The following is a 24,851-nucleotide window of genomic DNA, read 5'->3' as shown; positions in this document are numbered from 1 at the left end:
GCTCTTGTGTTTCGTAAGTTTACTGCAAGAATGTTTCTTCTTTCTTTCTTTTTCATTTTTGTAATGCTGAGCAAGGCAGACATGACCGCAAGGCTGTCATAAAGACTGTCAGTGAACCTAAAACTTCAATAAGCACCAATTTAAGCTATGTGGACAATGGTGTTGAGTGCATCAGGCTGTAAAGAGCATTACATTTGATGAAGGGTCAAGGGCTAGTGTACTGCTAATTGTCAGGCAGGGCAATTTAAAACGCACTTTTCTTTTGTCACATTTCTTCAAGTGAAGGAATGTCATTGTACTCCATTTCACACATAGCAGGCAACGACGTGAATACCAGTCGACAGACTTCTCTCGCTAGCACATGCAAGAAAGAAATGGAGGGTCACATGTGTAACATTAAGTGCCGTACCGTTATGTGGCAAAATATGATGAAATTTTTACACAGAAGAAGGCTTCACAGATGTGAACCCAATTCCCTTGCAGCGGCTCTGGTCAAGGTGCAGGCAGAGCGGGCAGCACGGAGAGCCAAGGAGGAAGAGGAGAGGAAACGGCGGGAGGCCCAGGAGGCCGAGGAACGGCGGCGGTTGGAAGAAGAGAATGCGGTGAGTCTTGTCTGGAGAGGTCGCGCAGTTTGCATACACAGGTTCTTCCCAGTGGAGGAACAGGATCTGTATTCACGAGACTTCTCATGTGTAGAAAATTTCTTCGTTGGCCAGAGTCTGCTTGGGAATTTACTCATTGGCCACCGTCTTTGTTAGAGCATTTCCTCACTGGCCAGTATTTTCTAGAGCACTTCCTGATTGGCCAGTGTTTTTGCTAGAGCATTTCTTCATTGGCCAGTGTTTGCTAAAGCATTTGCTGATTTGCCAAAGTTTGGGCTCGTGATGGCTTTTGGCATGATAATGCAATCGTTGCCACGATGATATCCAATCTTGGATGGTGCTTAGCAAAAGAAGTTTTGCGAATGTCGTTATAATAAAGTCTCATCTCATTAATTATATCCATATTCATTACAAGCATACAGGCTTGAAAAAAAATCATTATTGGGTCCGTGTGACAAAAATGCAAGCATGATTCCTTCGAAGGGCCAGCAAAGGGTTGCCTGCTGATCTTAATGCCATATGTGATTGGTGCGATCACAGATGATTGGCTCCTTAAGTTTGCTGGCTGAGGGATGGCAAAAAAAAGCCGCTTGGCAACATACACGTGTGCCTAGAATGGGCTGTTTCAAGCTGCTTTTGGCGAGTAATTGGTTCTGCCAGAATAAATATCATAAACATGAACAAATGTTCGCATAACTGTAACCGATACTGTTTTGTATCTTGCATTTCTAGCTTCATTATAGCAGTATAGTACTCATTGAAATGGAGCATGGCCATACATATTGGAAGTTTGCTTCGTGTTCTCCGATTGGTTGTGTGTATGTACGGTTCCCGAACTGCATGCGCACATGCATTCTTTTTCGCAAGTAATCTGACTGTATTTAACTAAAGTAGCAGTATTTTGATGCATTGGTGGGTGGCAAGGCCCTTCAGTGTTGTACACACTGACCTCGCGGTTAATCGGTGCAGGCACTGGCGGCAGCCAGCCTGGAGAGCGCGGCGCACCGCTTCCTCAATTCGGTAGAAGACAGCCTCCTCATGCCGTGCCCCATCAAACCCGAAGACGGCCTGCCCCACTTCGCGGAGGTGCCGCAGATGGTGGAGGAGGAAATGAATGTCGCTTCGCACGCCAACATCCTCGACATGGGCGGCGAAGAGAACCGGATGGATTGCGGGGAGGTGCCGGACATGCCGCCTCCGGAGCAGATGGAGGTGGACACGAAGCCCGAAGTCACGGAAACGGAAGAGGAGGTGACGACCACAACCATGGTTACCACAGTGGTGACCACGACGACTAGCACCAAAACGGTCACAGTAGGTGAGTCTACACTTCGAGGCGTCTGTACTAACCTGCCCGGGTGTCTCCGTGGCTATGGCGTACTTCTGACGTGAGAAAGGTTGGGGGTTGGATTCCCGGATGCAGCGGCTGCACTTTGAAATGGGGGTGGAATGCAGAAATGCCCATGCCCAGTGCAAAAAAATTGAGAGCAGCAACCGACGTTACATGTAATTAAATGGAAAGGGGCCGTGTAGTCACTCCGTAGTCGCTTTCTATGCATGTGGTAGTCCCAAGTGTACAATTCGGAGTCTCAATTGAGCCACTGTTTCGAATGCAGGCAAGCCTGGAAACAGAGCAATGTGCTAAAGTAGCTTCTACATTTTTAAGCACTTTATCTAGTAAATTAGGCACACCTTGGAAAATTTCTCACAATGTGGAGCTCTCCCTCTTGTTACAGCATCTCTCATAGCACGTGTGTTGCTTCAGTGTGCCATTTGGTCGGGCAGAGTGGTGTGAGAATTGTGTTGCACAAAATTTAAAAAAACATACCAAGCTAACAAACACAGAAACCAAGGAAAATCTAAAGGAAAAAAACTGATCTTTTGATTGATTGTGTTGATTTTAAAATCGAAGGATGGGATTAGTCAAGGAAAAGGGAAGTGCAAGTTGAAGAACAGACAGCAGCAAGGTGGAAGTGTGACCCCCAACCTCTATGTGATGCCATGCAATGCTCTGCCAATCGGACTTCCTCCCTATATATTTATGTATAGTATTCACTAAATGTAGCCCTGTGAATGGTAGCAAGGTCTACTCGTGGCCTTGGAAAATGATTTGGTACATTCTTACGACCATGCACACCATGTAGCTTGCTATATTCAATTCACAGTTTTAAAAAAATGTATTTAAGGTGTCAGTTAATTTTCCCAAGGTGTTGTTGTTGCTGGTGACTTTGCATGGTGGTTAGACAAAGTCGACCACCTCAGTTCTGCTCATTCTTCTCATCAATTACAATCTTGGGAGATGTAACAAGGGGGTAACCTTTGAGTGTCAAGAAGAAATGTATGGTTAAATTTATGCAGTATAGAACCAGTGGAATGCTAATTTTGTGATCATTTCCTTGTGCCACTCTTGGGAGCTGATTTGCTGTCTGTTTGGTTATTCTCTGACAGTGGTTTTCTCTGCAGTTTTCCTTGCTAGTATTCTGTGGCATTCAATCAAATCACTGTTAGACTTTCTACACTATTCGAACTGAAAATTGTTGAATACAAAGAGCACATCTTATATGCCAAAACATTTAAAAACCTTGTATTACAGGCAAGTTTTTACGCTAAGCTCTTGTGTTACTTAAGGATCATATTCTCTAAACCTTTCATTAATTCACTTTTTACTCTAATTGTAGATATAAGGAACACTAATATAGTTAGCCTTCAGGTATGCCAACGTGGTAATTCTTGGCTGGCTTTTAATGCACTTGCAAGGTAGAGAGAGGACATTAGCTTAGCGCAAATCATGCATGGTTGGAAATTCCTGGGTATGTGCAAATGGTAATTCTTGTGACCGAATCAGATCAGGATTGAATAGCACCAGAAGCAACTTAAATTGAATATCAAATCATTTTTGAATAGTTCCCAAATAAAGAACAGCTCTCTTCAGTATTAATATAAAATGATATGTACACCCAAGTAATCACAATGTTAAGTTTTTGCCATTATGTTGCATGCTATGAAACATTGTTTATTGAAAGCACAAATTCGGGCTCGGGCATAACTAAAGAGTTTGTTGGCATAACCTGTACTCTTCAGAGTGTGCGAATCATCGCAGTTCAGAAGGAAAACTCTGGCGCCATGAGCGACATAGGGGACTACACTAACTTCTTGTGCTTTACATCTGCTGTAGCCACCAGGATGGAATTCACCACACTTCTACTCCAATTTTAATTTTGATCATGTTCGCTTGATGATCTGAAATACTTCTAAGCTATTTGAAAAATATCTTCATGAATGGCAGCTATTCAGTTTGAAGGAAAAATCGAGTATGACAATATTCGATAGATTATTTGATGGTTTTGAATACTCGGCAGCCCTAAAAATTTGCGGAGAAAGGTGGCAGGAATGTTGTGCATTAGAACACTTCGTCCTTATTTTTGCTTGCTCACTTCCTGTCTTTTTCGAACATTCAGTGAAAGTAAAGGAAGAGGAGCCAGATGATATGGCAGAAGCCGAATCCAAAGCCACGCCTGATACCAAAGAGAGTGAAGAGAAAGAGGCGGAATCGGAGCAGTCTGGAGCAAAATCCGACGATGGAGCAGCAGCAGGCAAGAAGCCCTCGGAGGAAGACAATGCAAAAAAGGCAGCTGGGAAAGGAACTGGCAAGGAGGAACCGGACAGTGAGTCATGTTTTGCTACTTGACGTGCTTTCTGTGTATAGTTGCAAGTAGGTAGGAACAGTCACTAGAGTCGTGTAATGACCACTCAATGTGCTGGCTGTAGTGTCCTGATGCTGGGCACAAAATTGCACGTTTGATTCCTGGCTATGTTCAGATGATGCAGGAATGCTGCAGGTAAGGCGATGTTGGGGGGAATGATGTGGGGTGGAATGAAACAAGAGACTTAGTGAGTATACTCCAGTGATGGTATGGTGTGTCAATAGTAAAATTGAAATGAATTACAGTTGAACCTTGATATAACAAATCATTGCCTATAACAAGATAAGCATAAAAATTTTCTTCCCAATATCAGTGTAGAATATGTGTGCATTTGTAATGAATACTGGATATAGTGAAGGCATTTTTATGTGAGATGTGACTTTAACAAGGGTCGAAAGTATAAAATTTACAAACGAGATACCCGGACTAAAGGTGATTTAAGACGAGGGAAGGAATAACTTCTTTGGGGTTCTCATCCAAAAAGAAAAGCAAAACATCCATGTATGACTCAAATGTCCAAGGTAAAAGCGTTGACTGTTCAACCACCAGACGGCGTCTAGAGCAGAAGCTTAGCACCACCTTTTGTCTGCCCAGCGGGCCCGCGCTCTTCCATCGTGACTCGGTCCAAGACCGGTTCACTGGTGCCCCGGAGCTTCGCCTTTGACACCACGAGTCGGTCCACGGGGACCGCCAAGAAGTCCGGCGGCGGGTCGTCAGACGGCGATGGGGACTCGGTCCTGGTGCTCACCAAGGACGGGGAGATCTCGCGGGTGACGCGGGGCAAGGCGTCCGGCGCGGTGCCGCTCAACTCGGGGTCGCTGCTCTTCAAGCTGGGAATGGAGGGCAGCTACCGCAGCTTCACCAACCAGTACAACAGCAACACCCTGGCCCTGAACAAACACCAACACGCCGAGGACAGGGACAAGCGGCGGCACCTGTCCCACAAGTTCTCGCTGACCGCTGCCTCCGAGTTCAAGGTGGGCAAAGAAGCTCTGTTCTTTATTAGGAAGTTTTGGTGAATTGTTCCGGCTGCTTATGTAGAAGATGCACGCAATACAGCAACACTATGCGTACCTCCTCGATGGAGCTTTTAATTTAGTGTTGGTAGATACACGGCCAGCGCCGCCAAATGCTGTGGCGCCATCTGGTAGGTGGAAACCAAAACAGTTTTGCAGCAGCAGCGGTTGGTGTCTTTTGTCAGGCCTGGCTCTGTCGGAGCAGGTGGCTGGGCCGAATAATGACCACAAAGTGTCTCCAATACTTTTTCATCAAATAGAGCTGAGGCTAAGCGAACGCTGACTTTACGATTCGTTTTGCAGTTGCAACGAAGAGTAAGTATTAAGGCTCATTTGGGATCAGAGTACACCGCTGTGTTATGCTACCTGCACGAAGCCTGCAATGCTAAATACAAAAGTTAGCTTGGGTGCGTAACCTGCAAAGCTGTTGAAAGCGTTCTGCACACACACATTTTGCACATGCTAATTTACAGTGTACACAGGACCACTAACAGCTTAAGAGCAGGCAAAACAAGGGCAAGTCAGTTCACATACAAGAGGACTTGTTTTCAGAAGGGCGACGGAAAGTAAGCAGCTGTTGCCTTGATGAAAACACGTGTCCTTCACAAAACACTCAGTTGTTACTGCGAAGAGGGCATGTTTTTTGTCAAAACGTTGGCTCCGAACTGAGGCTGACACAAGGTGGAACTGCTGACCAACGGGCGTGTCCTCCGCGTCTTCTCTCCCCGGCACAGTGGGGCGGCCCGGTGCACGGCAGCCGCGCGGCGCTGGTCGGCACCCTGCGGCAAACGCTGCTTCAGCTGGAGAGCAGTGTACCCGCCGCCCTGCTGCACCCCAACTGGGCCATCCACCGGGGCAACTGGCTGCGCGCGGTCAACATGTGCACGTCGCCCCGCGACTTCTCCCTCGCCCTGGCCATCCTGGAGGCCTCGGTCAAGCCGGTCCTCTTCAATGCCGCCTGGAGCGACTCGCTAGGTACGTTGCCTCTCTTTCGCATCCTGGGACTGCATTCTGGATTGACCACTTTCAAGGAGGTGTCGTTCCACTCCTCTGTGCTCACTGCTTCGGGATGAATAGCTTCAACATGCGATGTACCCATTTGCTTGATAAATGAAAAACAACTTTATTTGTGGGCCCACGTCTCCTTCGTCACTTTAATATGTTGTTATGGTCGCTGCATTCACAGCACCATTACTTTACACTTAGTTTACACAGTTAGTTTACACTCATGCCGTGCTGAAGGTTAAAACAACAGAAAGCTGAGCTAGTTGGTAAGGATTCATTATGCAAACTAGAAGTGAGGCGTGCAGACAGGACTTCTCTACTCTTGTGTCCTGTCTGCACGCCTCACTTCTAGTTTGCATACTGAAGGTTAACGTCGCACAAAATCTGTGGTATCCTCAAAAGAGGCAAATCGCTGATCGGGAAAGTGGAGAATCAGGCTTCAGTCTCTTGACAAGGTTCAGTTTTTGGTTGGGACGGCTTCAAAACAATTGGCATGCAATTGGTTTTGCAGATTTGGGGACCTGTCGCTTTGTGAGTGTTCCTTTTGTTCTCCTTGGTTTCATCTTTGTGCGTCAACAGTGTGTTTCGTCCTCTCCCTCCCTCTTTAGATTCTAAGCATGTCAACGCTTCTGTGGCCTCGCGATTTGCGCTTGGTACGTATGTGCCGCTGACACACGGTGTTTTCTGAGTCAACCCACTCGTGCCTCCAGCGGCACTGCCACAGAGTTTCTTGCAGTTATCTAGAGAGAAACCTGGCACTGGCTGGGTTCTATGCATAGCAATACCAGGATGTGGGTGGCTTTGGGTTAACATCTTTCTTGAAAAGTGAGGACACCGTGAAGCCACGAACAGCATTTTTCCTATTGGAATGGCAGTCTCCGATAAAAGCAGCTTTAAGAAGGCATTCTTTTTCATATTATTACATAAGAACTGTTTCTTTCTTTCTTAAAGAAAGGCTTATGCTGAGTACAGTTATGTCAAACATAAGCACTGCCAGCTGGCTGCTATAGTTGTACGAAAGATGAGGCTGTGCGCACTACATTGACTTCAATTGTATGATTTTTTAAATTATTTGCTTACTTGTAATACTATATAGGAGTCAACTTTAAGGAACAGTGTAGTGTCCCATTAATATGTTTTTCGAAGGACTGAAGCGGGGAAAAAGAAATGGCCGAGATAATTTTACAGTGAGGAAGGCCTCATATCACCACAAGAACATCAGAAATGGCTCCGCTACAGTTATTAGACGTCTCAGCACTCATACTGGGACCGGCATGTGCGTGCACTTATAATTAAGGGGGGACATGGCGATTAAAAGTTATCATTATTTATTTATGAACCAAACTTGATAAAAATTGGCATGCTTATTTAGTTCCTTCTCCTGATTCTAAAAATGCAGTTATTTTTTTTGTAGGTTCATTATTTCATTACATAATTAAGAAAACAATGTATTTTACAATGCCTTTTTTCTTACTACAATAGACAAATAACCGCTGCACAAAAATAGACAAATGACATATGGTCCAATAGAAGAAAGCACAAGCTTCACAACATAGGAAGAACTTTTATGATTGGATCAGTATTTCCTACTTTATAGTGCACTGAACTCCATTGTTCTGAACATGGCCTTGCATTAGTCAGACAAAAGACAAATTTTAAAAACTTTAAACAAAGAAACTTGAAAAACTGCTTCCTATGTTTGGTGCTCCAAACATCTAGCTTCATGATGCAAAAAAAATTAATACTATAACTATGATAGCTACTGATATATCACAGTAAATGTCTTGCTGGGTGGGTAAAATTAGTATTTCGAGAAAATCAAGAAAACAAATAAATGTCACATTTAATTGTGAAGGGTCACAAATGTGTGCACATACACATTCCCAAAACATTAGTAGGCTCCTGGGGCATAGTCAGTTTGGGCATTTGTGTCTCTGTGGCGCTTTTTGAAGAAGCACTGCACATTTTCTGCCGATGCATGCTTGTGTTCAGATGCGGCTGATCGGCGCCGATCTTTTTCCGCCATGCGCTGCATACACTTTTCGCCAGGATTCATCGAGAGTTCTTGCAAAATGCTTGCCGAGGTTCTCCTGCAGCTCCTTCATTCTTCGTATGAAGGGTCACCAACTTTTGGTCCACGCTGACAACCGGCACAAAAGTTGCTCAGCACAACGTAGTCCAGGACAAGTCCCGTGAAAAGTTCAATGACGGCGCCGACACCGATGTGCGAACTGAGCCCGCGAGTCATCCAAGACCCGTCGTACGATACAGCAACGTTGCCCGGGTTGCCGAAGTTTAATTGGCTGTAAAGCTGCCGGACCGACTTCGCGCATTCTGTTGTAAGCGTCTCAGCTGCCCGGGTCGCGGCGGGCGTCAACTTCGTTTTGACGTACCCCTGCCACGTTTTCGTATGCAGCCCGCGGTGCGATATATTCATTGTTGCGAAAATATCATTGAACGCAGTTTGCCGATTGCCGGTGCTTTGCATAGCGCGCGCAGCCAGAATGTTGACGGTAAACGGATTCACTTTCTGAGTCCCATTCACACGCGGCGAGCTCCACGCTGACGCTTTGTCGCCGCATTTCGAGCATATGAGCACCAGACTTACTGCAAGGCCATATTCGCGCTCCTTCCGGCTGATTTTCGCGCTACCGCCGCATGTATTACAGTTCATATGCTCCAGAAGTGCGTTCACCGATTCCAGGCACACCACGGTGAAAACTGTGTCGTCAATCGGGCCGGCCGCGACATCGCCAGCGGACAAGATCTCCGACTTACGGCTCACTGCTGCGGTTGATGCGAGCTCTTGTAGTTTCTCGTCGGATCTCATGTCGATTACCTCCAAATCTGAAGGCGTCAGCATAACGGTGTCACGACGGACGCGGCTGGCGTTTTCGTCGCAGCTACTCGTTGTCGCACCACCTAGGCCTAGCACTCGGTCGGCTCCATCAGTTCCGTCGCTTGACGCCGTTGGTGGCTCGTCCTCAACCACTTGCGACGCGGTGGGGCGTTTTTTGAAGTTGTTGAGCATGGACTTCTTCCTTTTCTTTCCATACTTGTGCTTGGAGTCAAACTTTCGGAGCGGAGGAGGCATCGTCGCGCGTACTCACACAACGATCGTATCGAACATCGCGTCTCGCCTGCGCCTCTGCTGCGGCTAGCAGACAGCTCGGGAGTGCGCCCAGCCAATCACGTGGCGTTATCTCGTCACGTGCATGCGACAGCGAATGAGAAAGCGCGTTTCACCTATTTTTGCCGCCGGTTTTTGTATTGAACCAGCAAGCCTAACGAAGCGGCAGCGCGCGATATTTGAAGCCGAAACCGCGTTCTTTCAAACGAGACCAAGATGGCCGCCCTCAAGGCACTAGTACGCGAGCGCGGCGTCATTGAATGTGTGTCGTTTTCGCGTCGACACACGCGAAAAATCAGGTGCCCTATCTGTTTTTAAATTGTTCCTATGGCTGAAATATGACCTTACGAGATTGGAAACTTGGCAGATAGGGAGAATAATAGATGTAGATTAGAGAAATGCTATTTTCCAAAATTCGTTTTTTTATGATATTTTGGGTCTAAAGACCCGTGTCCCCCCTTAAGGGACACATACAAGGTTTCTAAACAGTGGCCCCTTTCCACTTTTTAAATGCTTCACCGCAATATATATATATATTTTTTTGCTTATGCTTCACCTCATAAAACAGCTGTGTTGCGGCAGAGCTGACTTCAGGGAACCGGCAAAAACCACAGTTGCACTCAAGACTGATGATCATGTACATCGGGCATTTCGGGGTGGGGTCCTGGGTGGGTTTGACAGGCATAACCGTGAATACACATCTATCATCTTCGTAGCAACATGCGAGAGCTGATTTGCCCCTACTTAGCTAAATTTATGTGACCACCACATCGAAACACGACGTATGATGCGGGAACATTACACAATGGTGACATATCAAACGGGAACATAATATATATATGGGCTGTAGTTTGGGACCGAAAGAATGTAGTGTATCAGCCGGGAAAACGCAACAGTGAGGAACCTATCAATGAGGTTGCGCTGTATGAAGAAGTAAATCTTAAATGTTTTTTGCCAGTGTCAGTGCGTATCGAATGCACGCTTACTTTCAAGTAGTGTGCATTTTTGTGTAACAAAGTTCAACCGTATTGCGGGTGAATTGCGACTTTCTGATATCATTCCAAGGAAGCTTTGTTTGGGGAGCCATGACCGTGTTTTGGTCCAAGCCAACACCTTTGTGACAAGTTACTACTATAGTACCTTATACTAGTACTTATATACTAGTATAGTTATACTACTACTAGTACTAGTAGTAGTACTAGTATACTAGTATATTATAGTAATAGTATAGTAGTATACTAGTACCTTAGCGTTCCTTCGGTGGCGCAGCACCCCTTCGGAAACTCGAGCAGAGGGTGGTGCCAGGTTTTCCTCCCGGTAATGTGGTGAGAAACTCTACGGGCATTGCTTCTGGGAGTGGTGGTCGGCCCTGCCACTTCCGCTGGCGTGTCTCGACGCAGGCCGGTTGCGGAGGATGCGGAAGCAGGGCCGGGTGCGGCGATTTATCCGTGCTCCTCGCACTCCGCAGGTCACACCCACCTCCGGCGGACGACGGTGGCCGAGCGGGAGGAGAAGAAGAAGCTGGAGAAGCGGGAGCGGCGAGAGCTCATGGAGGAGGAAGTGGACCGCAGCGTCTGGGTCAAGTACACGTTGGGGCTCAAGCACCAGGTGAGAGCGCCCTGCCCAGCCAGATTCCCCTGCAGTTTCTCATATTGACCACTAATAAAGACGAGGGACAGCGGAAGAGAACACAAGAGCAATGCGGGGTGGTGTTCTCTTACGCTGTCCCCGTCTTTATTTGTGGTCGATATGATATGCAGTAAGCACCAACTAGGCCAAACTGAAGTTCTTCCTCTGTAGAGCCCCAAGATTTTTCTTCCACTATGAACCTTTCTGAGAAACCCATGTGGGGGGTTTTCTTTCTTCCTTCGTGTTGCTCTTGGGTAGATGGCTGCATTTCTCTTTCGTTACCCTCTTCCAACTTGAAGACAGCTCAGGGGCATATTCCCTTTTCGAGACAGTTATTACCTTATTATGTTATGAACACAATTTTTTTTTTTTCTAATGGGTCGCTGTTAGATGCCAGAAGCAGCACTTCCATGTATCTGACTGCAGTCTCCATGTCCTCATGTTTGGCACAGTTTAAAACTGCTTTTCTTCGCATAAGAACAGACATGAAAATGTGAAATTGCATGGTGGATGGCCATGTTCACACTGCATCCTGGATTTTTGTGTCACTTCACAATATTCGAAACATACTTGGGGGTTCGCTTTTCGGAACCTGCGACTACACAACGACCTATGTCAAAATAGTGTCCATTTTCTTGAAAAATGCCAGTAAGCATTACGATTAGACCACTCCCACACAGTTTCGCATTCATCTGGCATAGGTGAATAGGTTAAATAGTTGCTTCCTAGTTAATTTTGAGAAGAATTGAAGGCATGTGCTTTCTCTAGCCTGTTACAAAAACATCTAGGTCATTTTCAAGCAGTAAATATATTAGTAGCCCCCTGTTCTGGTGTGGTGGTTGAGTTCTTGAAGAAGCCGAGCACTGTAGACTGTTTCGGTTTCAGCGTAGACGTTGAAGATCTTTCTTATTCCCTTCCACATAAAGCCACGTTAATGTCTGTTAAGAAGTGCATTGCGGAGGATAATGACAAACAAAAATTTGCGGACAAATGCAAAACTTTGGCATAAAGGTTCGTAGAACTTACGGAATTTCGTACAGTGCAGTCTCGGGAGCTTAAACGTCCTCGAGCTTAAAGATCCTCCTCCTTGCAGATTTTTACAGAACTTTTTTGCCAAACTCTGTTTAGGTGATGCATTTTTACCGCCTACTGAGCCGTCCACAAGCTGATGCCCATCTCTCTCTCTCTCTCTATCTGCTGTGCCGCAGGTGTGGAAACAAAAGGGTGAAGAGTACCGGATCACGGGCCAGGGCGGCTGGCAGTGGCAAAGCTGCACAAGGGTGGTGCGGCACGTTCCAGCGCACACGGTGGGCCTGCGGGCGGGCCCACACAAGGTGGTCATCGCCCTGCAGCATGGCCAGCAGCAGCAGCGAAACGCCGCCGAGAACAAGGCCAAGGCCGCTGCCGAGGAGGCTGCTAAGGTGGGTCTGTCGGACGCTTGCGAGCAGTGTCTGCTGAAGTTTCACGTGAAGCTTTACTAGTGAAGCTTCACGTGAATCAAAAACAGCTTCACAGCTTTACTGTGACGCTTCCCTGGGCATTCCCTGGACCCATGCCGAGGCTGCAATACCACGGGCTGTGGTTCTCTAGCGATGCCTTTTCCGACGTTGTTCCTTTTCACGCTTTGTCGGTGGTCAGAGTGAAACTCTGCCTGCGTTATCAGTGGGACCAGTTGGCCGTGAATGATGGATGATAAGAGTGACAGAACCGAGCGGAAGGCATTACTACAGTAACGATGCCCTGGTCTGGGTTGTCCTAAGGCTAGGCACGGTTGACCCTCGACGGAACCAACACGGATATAATGAAGCAAACCTGAAATATTTCTTCCCAATATCAATGTGTAATGAATATATGCTTATAACAATTATTGGTTATTGTTGTATTGGACGCGACTTTGTTGTAACAAAATTCGACTGTGTTAGGTTAGGTAAGGAATGTTATCGAGAAGGATGGGCCTCCCTTAGAACCCTCTGTATAGTCCAAGAAGGGTGTAGCGAGACGACGCAAATCCTTTCCAAGAAAGCACATTGTACTTCTGAGGCAGGCAAACAAACAACGCAAACTTTACATAACACAATATACACATCACACAACCAGCCCCAAATGTACCTCATTGGCTATGTGTGCAGATTTGTACCCGCAGTTGCGTGCACCTGCTCACACTGTCCCCGAGCCAACACAGCACTGCATCCCTGCATAACATACACATGTGGGGGGCCTTGGCTGCCAACTTGCACTGAGCAACCTCATTGTAAGCCAGTCTACTCACCGTCGTGACGAGTGGAGTGGTCTCAACACACCCTCCCTGGAGCGTAGAATTTGTAACCCGCCGCGGTTGCCTAGCAGCTATGGTGTTGCGCTGCCAAGCACGAGGTCGTGGGACCAAACCCCGTCTGAATTTCGATGAAGTTGAAAAAAAAGAGAAGCGTTGTTGTTGTTGTTGTTGTTGTTGTTGTTGTTGTTGTTGTTGTTGTTGTTGTTGTTGTTTTGTACGTAACCACTCTTAGACGTGTTTGCATTGCCCACCCTTGTGTAATGCCTTCGGGCCTTACAGGTGATAATAAATGAAATGAAATGAAAGGTTCTGTTCATTGGGAGCATGTTAAGGAACCCCATGTGGTCAGTATCAATGCAGAGTCCCCAACTACGGCATGCTTCATAATCATATTGTGGTTTTGGCATGTAAAACCCCAGAATTTAATTTAGCGTGGAACCTTGTCGTGGCTCTAGAAAAAAGAAAAGAATGCTTGTCCATTCTCTCTCTCTCTCCATGCTGCAGGCTGTGAAGGAAGGTGGAGGGGAAGGCAGTGAGGTGAAAACGGAGGCGGGTGCAACCGGTGACAGTTCTGCACCATCCGCGGAGCCTGGGGAGACGACGAGGGAGGTGAAAATTACCGGTGAGACCCTGCTCAAGGCGATGCTGGCATCCCGAGCCATGGTCGTGGAGCTGGTCGACGTCTCCGAGTCACTCTCCTCGCCCGTGCGGACCCTCTACCCAAAGGTGAGGGGACCGCATAAGGCTCGGCAACAGTTGGAGAGCTTCGGGAATGGGACAGAGGCATGCTGCTGTTCCTCTCACGGAGAGTTTTTGATGTCTCTTAACCTTGGTCTCTTAACCTTAGTCTATAACTCTTGTTTAGTTTCACCCACAGTGTTGTTCATTTTGTCATGCTTACTCAAATGGGCGCTTGCTGCAGAGTATTCAGCAGGGTGTTATGCCTCTGTCACACAAACATTTCAAGGCTTTTCGAGAGGAGATTGATGTGTAAGCAGAAGATCAACTTGTCAATCAATTTATTGAAACTATTGTTGCAGCTTCACGGCACATGCAACCCCCCCCCCCCCCCTTGCTCATTTGTGCGCCGTTCCAGCAAACTATCATGGTCATGTCGTGGTGGTGATCAGATAAATTAAGGGGGGATATGGGGATCAAAGCTAACTTTTTTATTTACCATCCGATTTTGATTAAATTTTGCACAGATGTTAATAATATCACATAAACAAAACTGTGAAAATATGGTGAAAATATGGCTGCAATATCTGAAGTACATCTTTGTTTACAAAATTGTTCTGCTTTCATTTTTGCAAAGTGCCTGCACACCTGTATATTGGTGCTAGGAGTTCAAACAAACTTTGATAGCACTCCTATATGTATCCTCCACACAGTGACATTCCTGTAATTTTTTTAGCCTAACAGATTTTTTTTATATTTTCATTCTTTTGCAGCTACTTCAGTTGCATGAAAATCGAGACTGTGAAAACAAAAGATAACAAATTATTGAAGCAACTATTTTGAAAACAAAACATGTCACTGTGTGCAGTGGTGCACAATGAGTGTAACAAAACAAACGGTGTAAAAATATTCATAACGGTGGCTGAGATATTGGCTTTGCAAGCTGACCTTGGTGGTAGAAAAAAGTTTTGAGAAAAATGTGTTTGAAGTTTTGGGCCATGTTTATTCGACTAGAAACCACCGGCCTTGTAGGTACAGGAGTCAGGCTGCTCTCTTGGCTTCTTGGATCTTTTATGCTTGCTTTCATGTGCTTTTTGTGCCCTCTTCTTGCGCAAGGCATTTTTCTCAGCTGCTCGACTCGCTTGAGTCCGTCGCCACCGAGCATGATCCTCCAGCCGCAAACCCTATCTTCCGTTCGGTTGCCGGCACAGAACGAAGTGACGCGCGGACAGTGGCGGCGGTCATATTCAACACTTCTGACAAGATGAATTGTGACTCAAGATGCGACTGCATGGTGCGACCGTTGCTGATGCACGGTTCGTCTTCACGGCCGCAGACGCACGCGCTTGGACCGCACTTTCGTCGTTCATCTCGGTGACGGCGGTGGCACAATCGGGGTACGTCGCGGAGCATTTACAGGGCGTTGCAGGCCCGGAAGCATCGGAAAAGGCGGTTATTAGTTCGGTATCATCACCACTGGAACTCAAGGCTGCAACAGCCTGCGAATTGCCCGGCAATGCGTCGGCAGTCTAAGCTTGCGCGCGGACGCAACTCTGCTAGGACTAATCCATCGGATGTTCGGCGGCTTGCGCTTGCGGCTGCCGAAGCGGCGCTTGGTCGCGTATTTCGTCGTCCACGCCCGCCAAGTCATGCTCGAAACCACAAAATGAAATAGAAAACTCAAATCCGATTAATGCGATGAAGCGGCGGTGTACCTCGAATATCCAACATGTAAACAAAGGAGCAGCAGCCAGCGCGCGATGAAACGGGAGAAGCAGACGCCGCAGCAGCTCGCTTCCAGACCCGGCCAATGGGGCGGCTCATAGAACGCACGTGACGGAGCAAGCCAATCGGCGGCCGCGACAAGCAGCTCCGCGACCTTCAGACTTTTTGCTTTTTTATGCTTGCCCTTCTCTCTATCAGGAAATGAAAGAGAGGAGTCAAAAGGCGAAGAGGCGCGCTTTTCAACGGTACCAGCATGGCCGCGCCGCGTACTGCCGTTCCGGAGCTAGGGACGCTCGAAAACCGCGACTTTTCCACCGATTTTCACGAAATTTTCGCTGTATTGCCTTATGTATATATTTATTTATGGTACTTAGCAGTCGTTTTCAGCGGAAATACTTGGAAAACTTATAGAAAAGGGGTCAAAGATTCGAAATCTGCAACTTTCTAAAAAGTGATTTTTGGGTCGTTTTTCCGGAGTTGATCCCCGCGTCCCCCCTTAAGTAAAGCGAGGAATGTGCTGAAAAGATTTGGGTAAACTATGTCTGGGGTGCTTGCAATATTTTGAGTGGCGCTTTCAGTTAGTGGAACACACTGTTCTGACCTTGAGTTAAGTTTTGAGTGCCTGCCATGTAAAATTACACTGTTGTGTGCAGTCACACTTGTAGTTCCAGTGACTCGGTGAACAGCTTTGAAAGCCACTGATTCATGGTTATAGGCAGCCGAATCCAAAACTGGTTGGGAAAGAACCTCCAGAGGTGGACCCACATTGGTGAATGATTATGGAAAGTGGTTAGAGTGGGTCTTATCCTCTCTGCTGTCCACTGAAATGATGACCCGACCTGATCTGGTGTGGTGATTTGCAGGTGGCCAAAACAACTAAGATTGACGGCTTTCTGGAGCGCCGGTTGAAGCTAAAGGAGCTGGAGGACAAAATGGCCGAGTCGACAAGGATCAAGGCTGAGCCTCACGTGGACGTCGAGACCGTCGAGTCGCCAGTGAAAGTGGCAAAGCCGCTGGTGCTCAATGGAATGGTGACTGCTGAGGATTCGGTGAGTTTGAACTTGTGCCGGAAATGTGTTTTTCAAGAACCTCGTGCATCAGTGATTCGTGCAGTGTTGAAAGAATGCAGCCTATTCCGAATGCAGAATTGGCAGCATGGAAATGGTGGTCAAGGCACTGCTTTGGAGTTCGGACAGCCAAATAATTGGTCGTCGCCTGTGCATAAAAATAAACGTCATTTTTTTAGGTTGGCACTCTTGAATACAGTCGAATTTGAGATAAAACTAATTTGTGGTGAAATTTTAGGATAAGGTGGCAAGATGTCCGCACTATCTGAAACCAGGCTTTCGATGTGAACTAAAATTTTGTTGCAGGTTATATTTAGGGGACATGCTCCCAGAAATTTTATTATTATTACTATTATTTGTACTAGTGGCTCGAAAATTGAGCCAATTAGAAAATTTTGTTTGGTAAATTTCGAGTATGTCATTAGTTTTTGTCTAGCTGCTTTATTTCTAGAGCTATGTCCTGCCTACACAATGGCAATGTACAGTGATCTTTGTGGCTACTTTCTTGTGTATTAATTTTTGCAAAATGCATCGTGCTGTAGCTTACTTGGCTCTTTATAGACTGCAAAGTTCTGATGTCTGTCCCAAACAGCATGTACAATTAGTGGAACTATGCAAAAAGGAAATTACTACACTTCAATTTTTTTTTTGCGATTCATGAAAATAATGTTAAGCGCTTATAATTGTCCTATACCAACGAAATTTCGCATAGATACTTATCAAGATATGTAGAATGCTAATATCTGCTTGAAATGGCATTATCTCTCGGCAGTAGTTGCAAAAGTAGACGGCTACGCTTCAAGGGATTGTGAAAAAAAGTTGGTTAGTGTCCAATATTTCTTTTGTATAGTTGCAGTAATTGTACATGCTGTTTGGATAGATATTGGCACCTTGCATTCTACAACGAGCTAAGTAAGCTACAGCAGGATGCTTTCTGCTAAAATTTAATTCCTAAGAAAGTGCCCACAATGGCCACTATATATGCCATTGTGTCGGAGGTAACTCAAGAAATATAACAGCTGCGCAAAAGCTAATGACGTATTTTAAATGTGCATAGAGAACTCTATAGATTGCAGAATTTTCACATCCCTAAGAGAAGTGAAAAAAAAAAAGAAAATGTTGTTTTGAGGAGCATCACCTATAAATTTTCTTGCCATTTAATGGCATTGAATTTTGCTATTATTTTTGGTCTGGATCTACTAAATTTGCAGCTTAGCTGTGTGAAGATGGTATGCTGCTACCACACTGTAAAAACAGTTGCACCCTTTGGGGTGTATATTTGCTGCGGAACGATAATCATCATCTGTCTTGCCCGCATTTGCGTTCTTTAACACTGCGAACCCGGTACGTCCAGGTCACGAATGGCATGCGCGTGCTATCAGCATGACAAGAGCATTCTCAACATGAAAGTTGTAAACGCAGCATTTTCAAGAAAGCAAACGCAAGCAAGACAGATGACGATTATTGTTGTGTGAGAAATATACGGCCCAAAGGGTGCAACTGTTTTTAGAGTGCATGATTATACTCGACACGAACCATTTAATGCCAACTTGTGGCCAGGGGCCACATTGTTGCACTGTTGAGATTTGTGTTCGTATTAATCTTTCTTTTTTTTTTCCCCCCAGGGCCTGGATCTCGCGGAGAGGGCGAGACGTTGCTATTCGCCTCTGTGCCGGCGCGGCACGGTGGCGTCTGCTGTTGGCGGCAACTGCTATTCATCCACCTGCCGGGCTTCCAAGCTCTTCGTCAAGGTGGCAACCATTCACAGCAGTGTCCGGACACCGGCAACTGCAGCGGCTACCGACCATGCGATCGCCAATGGAGACACCAAGTCAGTGGTCAAGCAAGAAGTCAAGTCGCCAGTCAAGCTGCAGAGCCTCCTGAAGCCAGTTGACCCAGGTGTTCCAGCGAGCGAGGTGGGTTGAGATGCTTGCTCCTCTTTTGGGGGGGGGGGGGCTTTCTGTTTCTCGTTTACTGGCCGAGGAAAGGCGCGTGAAGTCTGGATATTCGGCTCGTGCAAAGTTAGAAATGTGCCGTTGACATGTGAAAGTACATTTTATCGATAATTAGTTTACTTAAGTTGATTCAAGTAGTTTTTCCTCTAGGAACTTGTACAGACGTACACTGATCTTCAGGTGCAATCACTTGTATGAACGAACATTCGGCTGCAAGAGATTGTGGGACGCAGGATATGCAAAAAGATCAAAAGAAAAGGGGAAGGAACCTATCCCTGCAAAGGCTGGGGACATGCCTTGAATTTGTGACGCGCAAGACCCGCGGCAAGCCAGCCCAAGACCCATGACGAGGAGCCGCGGTTCTCGGAGGCCAGGCGCGGGATCGACGGTAGTTGACTGAGCGACGAACAGGTGGCGTGAGTGCGGAGAGGACAGCGGTGCGAGCGTGCGGGGGGAGAGTGGCAAAAGGGAGAACTCGGAGTGTGGTTGTGTGGTGCGAAAGGTTGGCGTTCGGGAAATAAAGCGGTAGTTCGGGACCACGTGTGGCGTGTCGTCGATCGTGACAAATTCAAGGTTTCAGTCTGTAGTCACAGAGCAGAAATTGACATTTGTTGTGGAACTCGTGTCTCATAAACTTCTTTTAGCTGACTGTACTTGTTTCTCTTATGCCTTAAAGTTAAAAATGTCTTGTGAATTGTTCTCAAATTAAAGGCATTTGTGAAAGAGTGGGCTCAGCATTTACGGGGACCATAGCTAGAGAAATGCAAAGTAATAATGCTACAACTGACCTTGTCGTTTGAGCCCGTGTTTGTTGGATGGCTTTCATTCCGCAGGTAAAGCAGACTGTCGTGGAGAAGATGACCACGACCACCACAACCACCGTGTCCCGGACCACTGTCACGACCACCAGCACGACCACCTCTGTGGTGAAGCACGAGCCTGAAGATATGGTGCCCGATGTCCCTGAGCCATGCAACGATGTTGAAATGACCACAGTCGCGGCCGAGGAGGTGGTCGAGACAGACGAGTCCGAGCTCCCTCCTGTTGAGACGGCCGCAGAGGAGACGGTACTCACTGAGCCTGCAGTTGCGGAGGAAGTCGTCTGCAGCGACCATGCCTCTGCATCTGTCGAGGAAGAGGTGGCCACTTGTGGCGAGGGTGACCCGCCCGTTTCCATGGAGGAGGACGTGTCTTCTTGCGCAGAAGAGGAGGTGTCCAGTTTAGCCGAAGAAAAACCTGCTCCTGCCGATGACGACACGTCCATCCCTGCTGGAAGCGAGCTGCCCGTATCTGTAAAGGAAGAGGCAGCAGCAACAGCTGCTGGTGAAGACACTGAAATGTTGCCTGCTGTTGTGGAGAATGAAATTGCGCAGCCCACAAATGTAGGGGTGAAATCACCACAGCCGGTAAGCAACAACATCGACAAGAAAGTTTCTGCTTCAGCATTGCCAACCGAAGTTTCTTCAAATCCGGTGGCAACACAGTTGACTCCCATCAGTCAGCAAAAGCAGGTTGTCACTCTCAAAAGTGAGCCAGAAAAGTCTGGCCAGAAAACCGAGCCTTCCACGGCGACGACGACAACGACGACAACGGCAGCTGCGGCAGTTGCAAAAGCGCTGGTGTCCGCAACAATCATCGCGTCGTCCGCGGGCAGCACGGCCGTGACAAAAGTGGCGGGAGCGGCCGTAGCAGCCGCAGCGACGACGTCCAAGACGTTGACGACTACGGCCGTGGCCGAGGGCAAGGCAATGAGCACCACAGTGACGACGACAAGCAACAAGGTGTACCTGGGCAAGATCACCAAGGTGACCAAGAAGGTGAAGAAGAACAAGGGCACGCTGCCGCCGTTCTGCCGCTTCCAGACCTTTGCCAGCAAGCAACGCAGCATCATGGTTTTGCCACAGCACGAACTACGCAAGATGTCCCGAAGAGGCTCTCTTCGTGAAGCCACGGGATTCAGGTGGGCTTGTTGGCTTTTCCTTTCTTCCTGGCAAAGTTGACTTTCACTAGTTTGTCCCTGGCAGGATGAGCAAAAATAATATTGTGGGATGTGAAGCAGCTTTCAGATGCAAAAAATTGCAGTGTTCACGCTGCAGAGTTCACGCAATGCAAGCTGTTATCGCCCTGTAACCTAAAAATATATATATATTTTTCTGTCTCTGTGTGAAAATAATTAAGGCAGCTGGTCCACAAATCTTAAAAAGCTTGTTTAATTTGTTTATTGCACAGTACTTTGTTGTAGATGCTGAGTTTACAAAATCACGGAGCCATTTGAAGGCAGAAGGACGAAGTTTAGGCAAATCCATGTACTTCCCGTAATTCCCATGCTGGTACAACCACTCCCATTGCAGCTCCCGTAGACACCAGCACCGCAGTTCCCTCTTGTAATGATTGTGTGAAACTGTATGGCCGCCAGAGTATGTTTAATTACGGTTCACAGTGGTTCAATGCCGATGGATAAGGCACTAAAAAGCAATAGCGGCTTATAATGATCGGAACGTCACTTGGCGCTGCCACCTGCAGTACTTTGCTTGCCTTTTTAATGCTCCTCGTGCTGCTGTCTGCACCTGTTTGTGTCGCCTCAGCACTGTTGGTTTGTACTGTCCGGGTACATTGGCCCTCTCCCAGAGAAGCTTCTGCACGATTTTTTAAAATGTTCCTTAAAGATTTCTAGGCAGTGCTAAAACATGTGGTCAGAGGTAAACGAAACAACTAACTTAACTCTAGAAATGGGCTTAAGTGTTCGGAAAATATTTTGTGTCAGTACAGCGGGGAGGGCAGTAAGATATTCATGAAACAGTTGGTGGTGGTTCTCGAACAGATTACTCGTATAGCAAAGGTGAGAGCAGACGGTGCTTGCCAAGTGTGCTGTGGTCACCACCCTCCCGCTGCGCCTAATAACAATCGCCACGATTGCAGCTACACAGCCAAGGTGAACCCGCAAAGCTGGCCCTACGGCGTCAGCCCAAGGCCCTGCTTCAAGACTGCCTGGCGGTACCGGAATCAAATGCTGACCACCATCCACCAGGTGCGTGGCTACTACTACGCTAGTGCGCGGCCACCGTGCACGCCACTTGTTGTGGCTTTGAGGTTTCGTGATATTCAGGCACTGCGGTGTCGTTCTTGTGAGTGGCTTGTCGTAACCTGCAATGGTGTGACAATGTGTGTCCCCCCCCCCTGCCTTCGCCCAGGTGGCGCTTCAGTTGCGCGTGCTGTGGGCCAGCCTGCGCTGGGACGACCTGCAGGCCAAGCCCCCGCCGGGCGGCACCAACACGATGACCACCGAGAGCGACGTGCAGACCACCGAGCTGCTCAAGCGCAAGGACGTGGGCCCCTTCGGCCTGCGCTCCGAGTACCTCGTGCGGCGCATCACGGTGCCCATAGACCTGCCCTCCAAACCCAGAGGTGGGTCGAGAAAGTGTGTGTGTGTTTGTGTGTGTGTGTGTGTGTGTGTGTGTGAGTGAGTGGGGGGGGGATGTCTCTTGTGCAACTCATGCAGGTCAATTTTAGACAGTTCTTTTGCTGTTTCTTTTTCTGTGTCTGTACGTATAAAAAGAAAGCCACATGTGTCCCAAAGCATAAGCATATGTTTTGTGCCAGAGAAAGTGGCCTACTGTACAGTGTATTAAAATCTGCACTGCTCGCCAAGCATGGAAATACATGCAGAAAGTGAGCAGCGATGTTGCAGTTGTTTTAACTGGAAGTGCTTTGGGACTGCTTTTCGTGCACTGGTTTGGTAGCTAAGAGCACCTGCCGAACATTCACATACGAAAGTGCCCATATCTCTTTCACAATTCAACTTTTCCGTGCTTTAAAAGCTGATTTCTGCATTTTCGTTGCCAACTAGCACATCAAAAGGCTTTTGCTACCACTGGATGATCAAGTAGGGTTAACTTTGTGCTAATCAGTCTTCATTTTTGCCTTGCTGCACAGAGAAAGTGACACCGCAGCGGACGGGACTTCGGGAGAGGAGAAGACCCGAATCGCCCCAGCACAAGGGACCGACGGTGACCGAGGTCTGGGTACCCGAGGAAGACCTTGAACTTTGGGAGATCCGGCAGTTCGGAGAAAAGTGAGCAGACGTTTGTTGCATATTGAACATCCTTTGCTTGCCTGTTCATTGGGGGATTAGTACAGCATATGTAAAAGCGCCAAAGTAATCGGTGCATTTGTAATGTGCTGTATCTGTGTACGCAGCCAAAGCTTCACAAGTGCACAGTCTCTTGATTAAATGGGAAGAACGAGTAACCTTCTTTTTGTGCATAAAGCTTCAGGTAGGATGTACCCGCCATTATTTCTATTACTGCTGCTACCACTGTTATGTTTGAGCCCAGTTGTTGTGAATTTATTTCCTAACAAATTATTGTGACTGTCAGAATGTACACGTTGGCAATGGCATCGTTTTCCAAATGCAGTGAACATACGCAGGGATAAAGTACCGTACTAAAAAACACGTGCCATATTTGTCCATGTAATAATGTTGTGGCACGGGTCTTCACCAGAGGCCTCTGTGGCAGAAACTGTTATGGTGCCAAAGACGCGAAAGCACATGAAAACAATGACCGGACGAGGAATGCATTGATAAGCACTGTTTGTGGGCTGTTAAAGCCTACAAACAGCAGTTGTATACAGGCTCTGTGACCTGACTGCACTTCAACATAAGGTTTCATCATTTTCCATGTATTTTTAGGGCATTTCTTTCATCTGTAATGCTCAACTAGACTGAGCGCATCACACATGACATTGGTGTTATAAGTAAACTACTACTACTACTACTACTACGACTACTACTACTACTACTACTACTGCTGCTGCTACTATACTACAGCTGCAAGACGTTAGCCAGGGAAGGGTGCAATGCAGCGTGTTTGAGTTTCTTGCATCCTCCTTGTGGCAGGATCGAGAAGCAGCAGCTGGCGGTGCGCGAGAAGCTGGCCCAGGTGCACGCCCAGCAGAGTGCCGACAAGATCCGAGCCCAGATGGAGGCCCAGCTGAAGCAGCAGCGGCTGGCCATGCAGCAGAAACGGCTGCAGGAGGGCACAACGGGCACCAAAACCAGCACACCCGGCACCAAAACCATCACGGTGACGGTGTCGACGCCACAGGCCGCCAACCAGACACTCACTAAGGTGCGCTGTCCCCACATTTGGTGTCCCGATGCAGCCGAGCTTGCTAACATTTCACCCGCACCCTTACCTACTGTGCTTTACGGGGTCGTAGTGCAGCTACGTGTATCTGCAGGGATCTCATTTGCATTTCTCAAGATGCAAGAATTAATTAATGTGGAATTGACCTGTTGGCTCTTTCTGGATTGGTCAGTAACCTGAGGGGCACAAGCAAAATTAAAGTTGCATACCAAACTAAGGTGATACTGAGTATATGCTGCTTTCAGTGTCTGCACCAACTGGTGTTGAAATGGATAGTTAGGAAATAAGGGTGTTGTGCAGTATTAATTACATGCTCATCATAATACTGTTGAAGTAGCATGTTGTACAGTCGAACTTCAGTATAACGAATTGTTAGATTAAACACAGTAAATTCAAAATGTTGCATGCCGATACAGTCAAACCTCAAGCTAACGAAATTCCTGATTTAACAAACTGTTTTCATTTCCTGATCTTAGTTGCTTTGAAAACAATGTATTTCTCTTTTTCTTGATATCGCAAATTAATTTTGTGACATGGTTTTTATTTAAGTTTTCGGCCATTTCAAACATATACTTGGAGCCTGTATAGGTAGCAAATTTAGCAAAAAACTATAAAAATGTCTGCCGAAAAAAAAAAGTTATTTGAGGCATCCGTCTGCACAAAAAGTTTGAGCGGCAAAAGCGCCATCAAAGTGCATGTGCCGGCACGAGGTAGGCAGGAAGCATTGGTGTGGCATTTGTCGCAGCTAAATGGAGTCAATGCGCGGTAAAGTGGCGGGGTACTTCTTCGTGTGCGGTGGTTTATTTTCGAGGTATCTCTACGCGGCAAGTGTAAAGGCCGAGCCGAAATGGTTGGTGCCTTCACGTGCATTTTGTTGTTCCCCCGCATCAAGTGTTGGCAGTTGCGTAATGTCAAGTT

The 24,851-nt window shown here is 47.1% G+C and overlaps 1 protein-coding gene across 2 annotated transcripts in view; it reads left to right on the top strand.

Moving 5' to 3' along the window:
* The window catches only part of E(bx) (nucleosome-remodeling factor subunit NURF301 E(bx)), a 56,140-nt gene that overhangs the window by 10,768 nt on the left and 20,521 nt on the right, over nucleotides 1-24,851 (top strand). Inside the window, exons 4-19 of one of the 2 annotated variants that reach the window (XM_065454199.2) lie at nucleotides 484-602; nucleotides 1,572-1,920; nucleotides 4,061-4,267; nucleotides 4,901-5,283; nucleotides 6,057-6,297; nucleotides 6,936-6,980; nucleotides 10,926-11,065; nucleotides 12,295-12,507; nucleotides 13,866-14,087; nucleotides 16,628-16,813; nucleotides 18,457-18,747; nucleotides 19,620-20,746; nucleotides 21,706-21,814; nucleotides 21,978-22,191; nucleotides 22,720-22,858; nucleotides 23,684-23,915. In XM_065454199.2, the coding sequence (XP_065310271.1) occupies nucleotides 484-602; nucleotides 1,572-1,920; nucleotides 4,061-4,267; nucleotides 4,901-5,283; nucleotides 6,057-6,297; nucleotides 6,936-6,980; nucleotides 10,926-11,065; nucleotides 12,295-12,507; nucleotides 13,866-14,087; nucleotides 16,628-16,813; nucleotides 18,457-18,747; nucleotides 19,620-20,746; nucleotides 21,706-21,814; nucleotides 21,978-22,191; nucleotides 22,720-22,858; nucleotides 23,684-23,915 (4,217 nt within the window). The remainder of the gene's footprint in view (nucleotides 1-483; nucleotides 603-1,571; nucleotides 1,921-4,060; nucleotides 4,268-4,900; nucleotides 5,284-6,056; nucleotides 6,298-6,935; nucleotides 6,981-10,925; nucleotides 11,066-12,294; nucleotides 12,508-13,865; nucleotides 14,088-16,627; nucleotides 16,814-18,456; nucleotides 18,748-19,619; nucleotides 20,747-21,705; nucleotides 21,815-21,977; nucleotides 22,192-22,719; nucleotides 22,859-23,683; nucleotides 23,916-24,851) is intronic. The other variant, XM_065454200.2, reaches the window with a different exon arrangement.

This window comes from Dermacentor albipictus, chromosome 8 (genome assembly GCF_038994185.2).
Source record: "Dermacentor albipictus isolate Rhodes 1998 colony chromosome 8, USDA_Dalb.pri_finalv2, whole genome shotgun sequence".
Taxonomy (NCBI): Eukaryota; Metazoa; Arthropoda; class Arachnida; order Ixodida; family Ixodidae; genus Dermacentor; species Dermacentor albipictus.
This window is presented reverse-complemented; position numbering and strand designations above follow the sequence as displayed.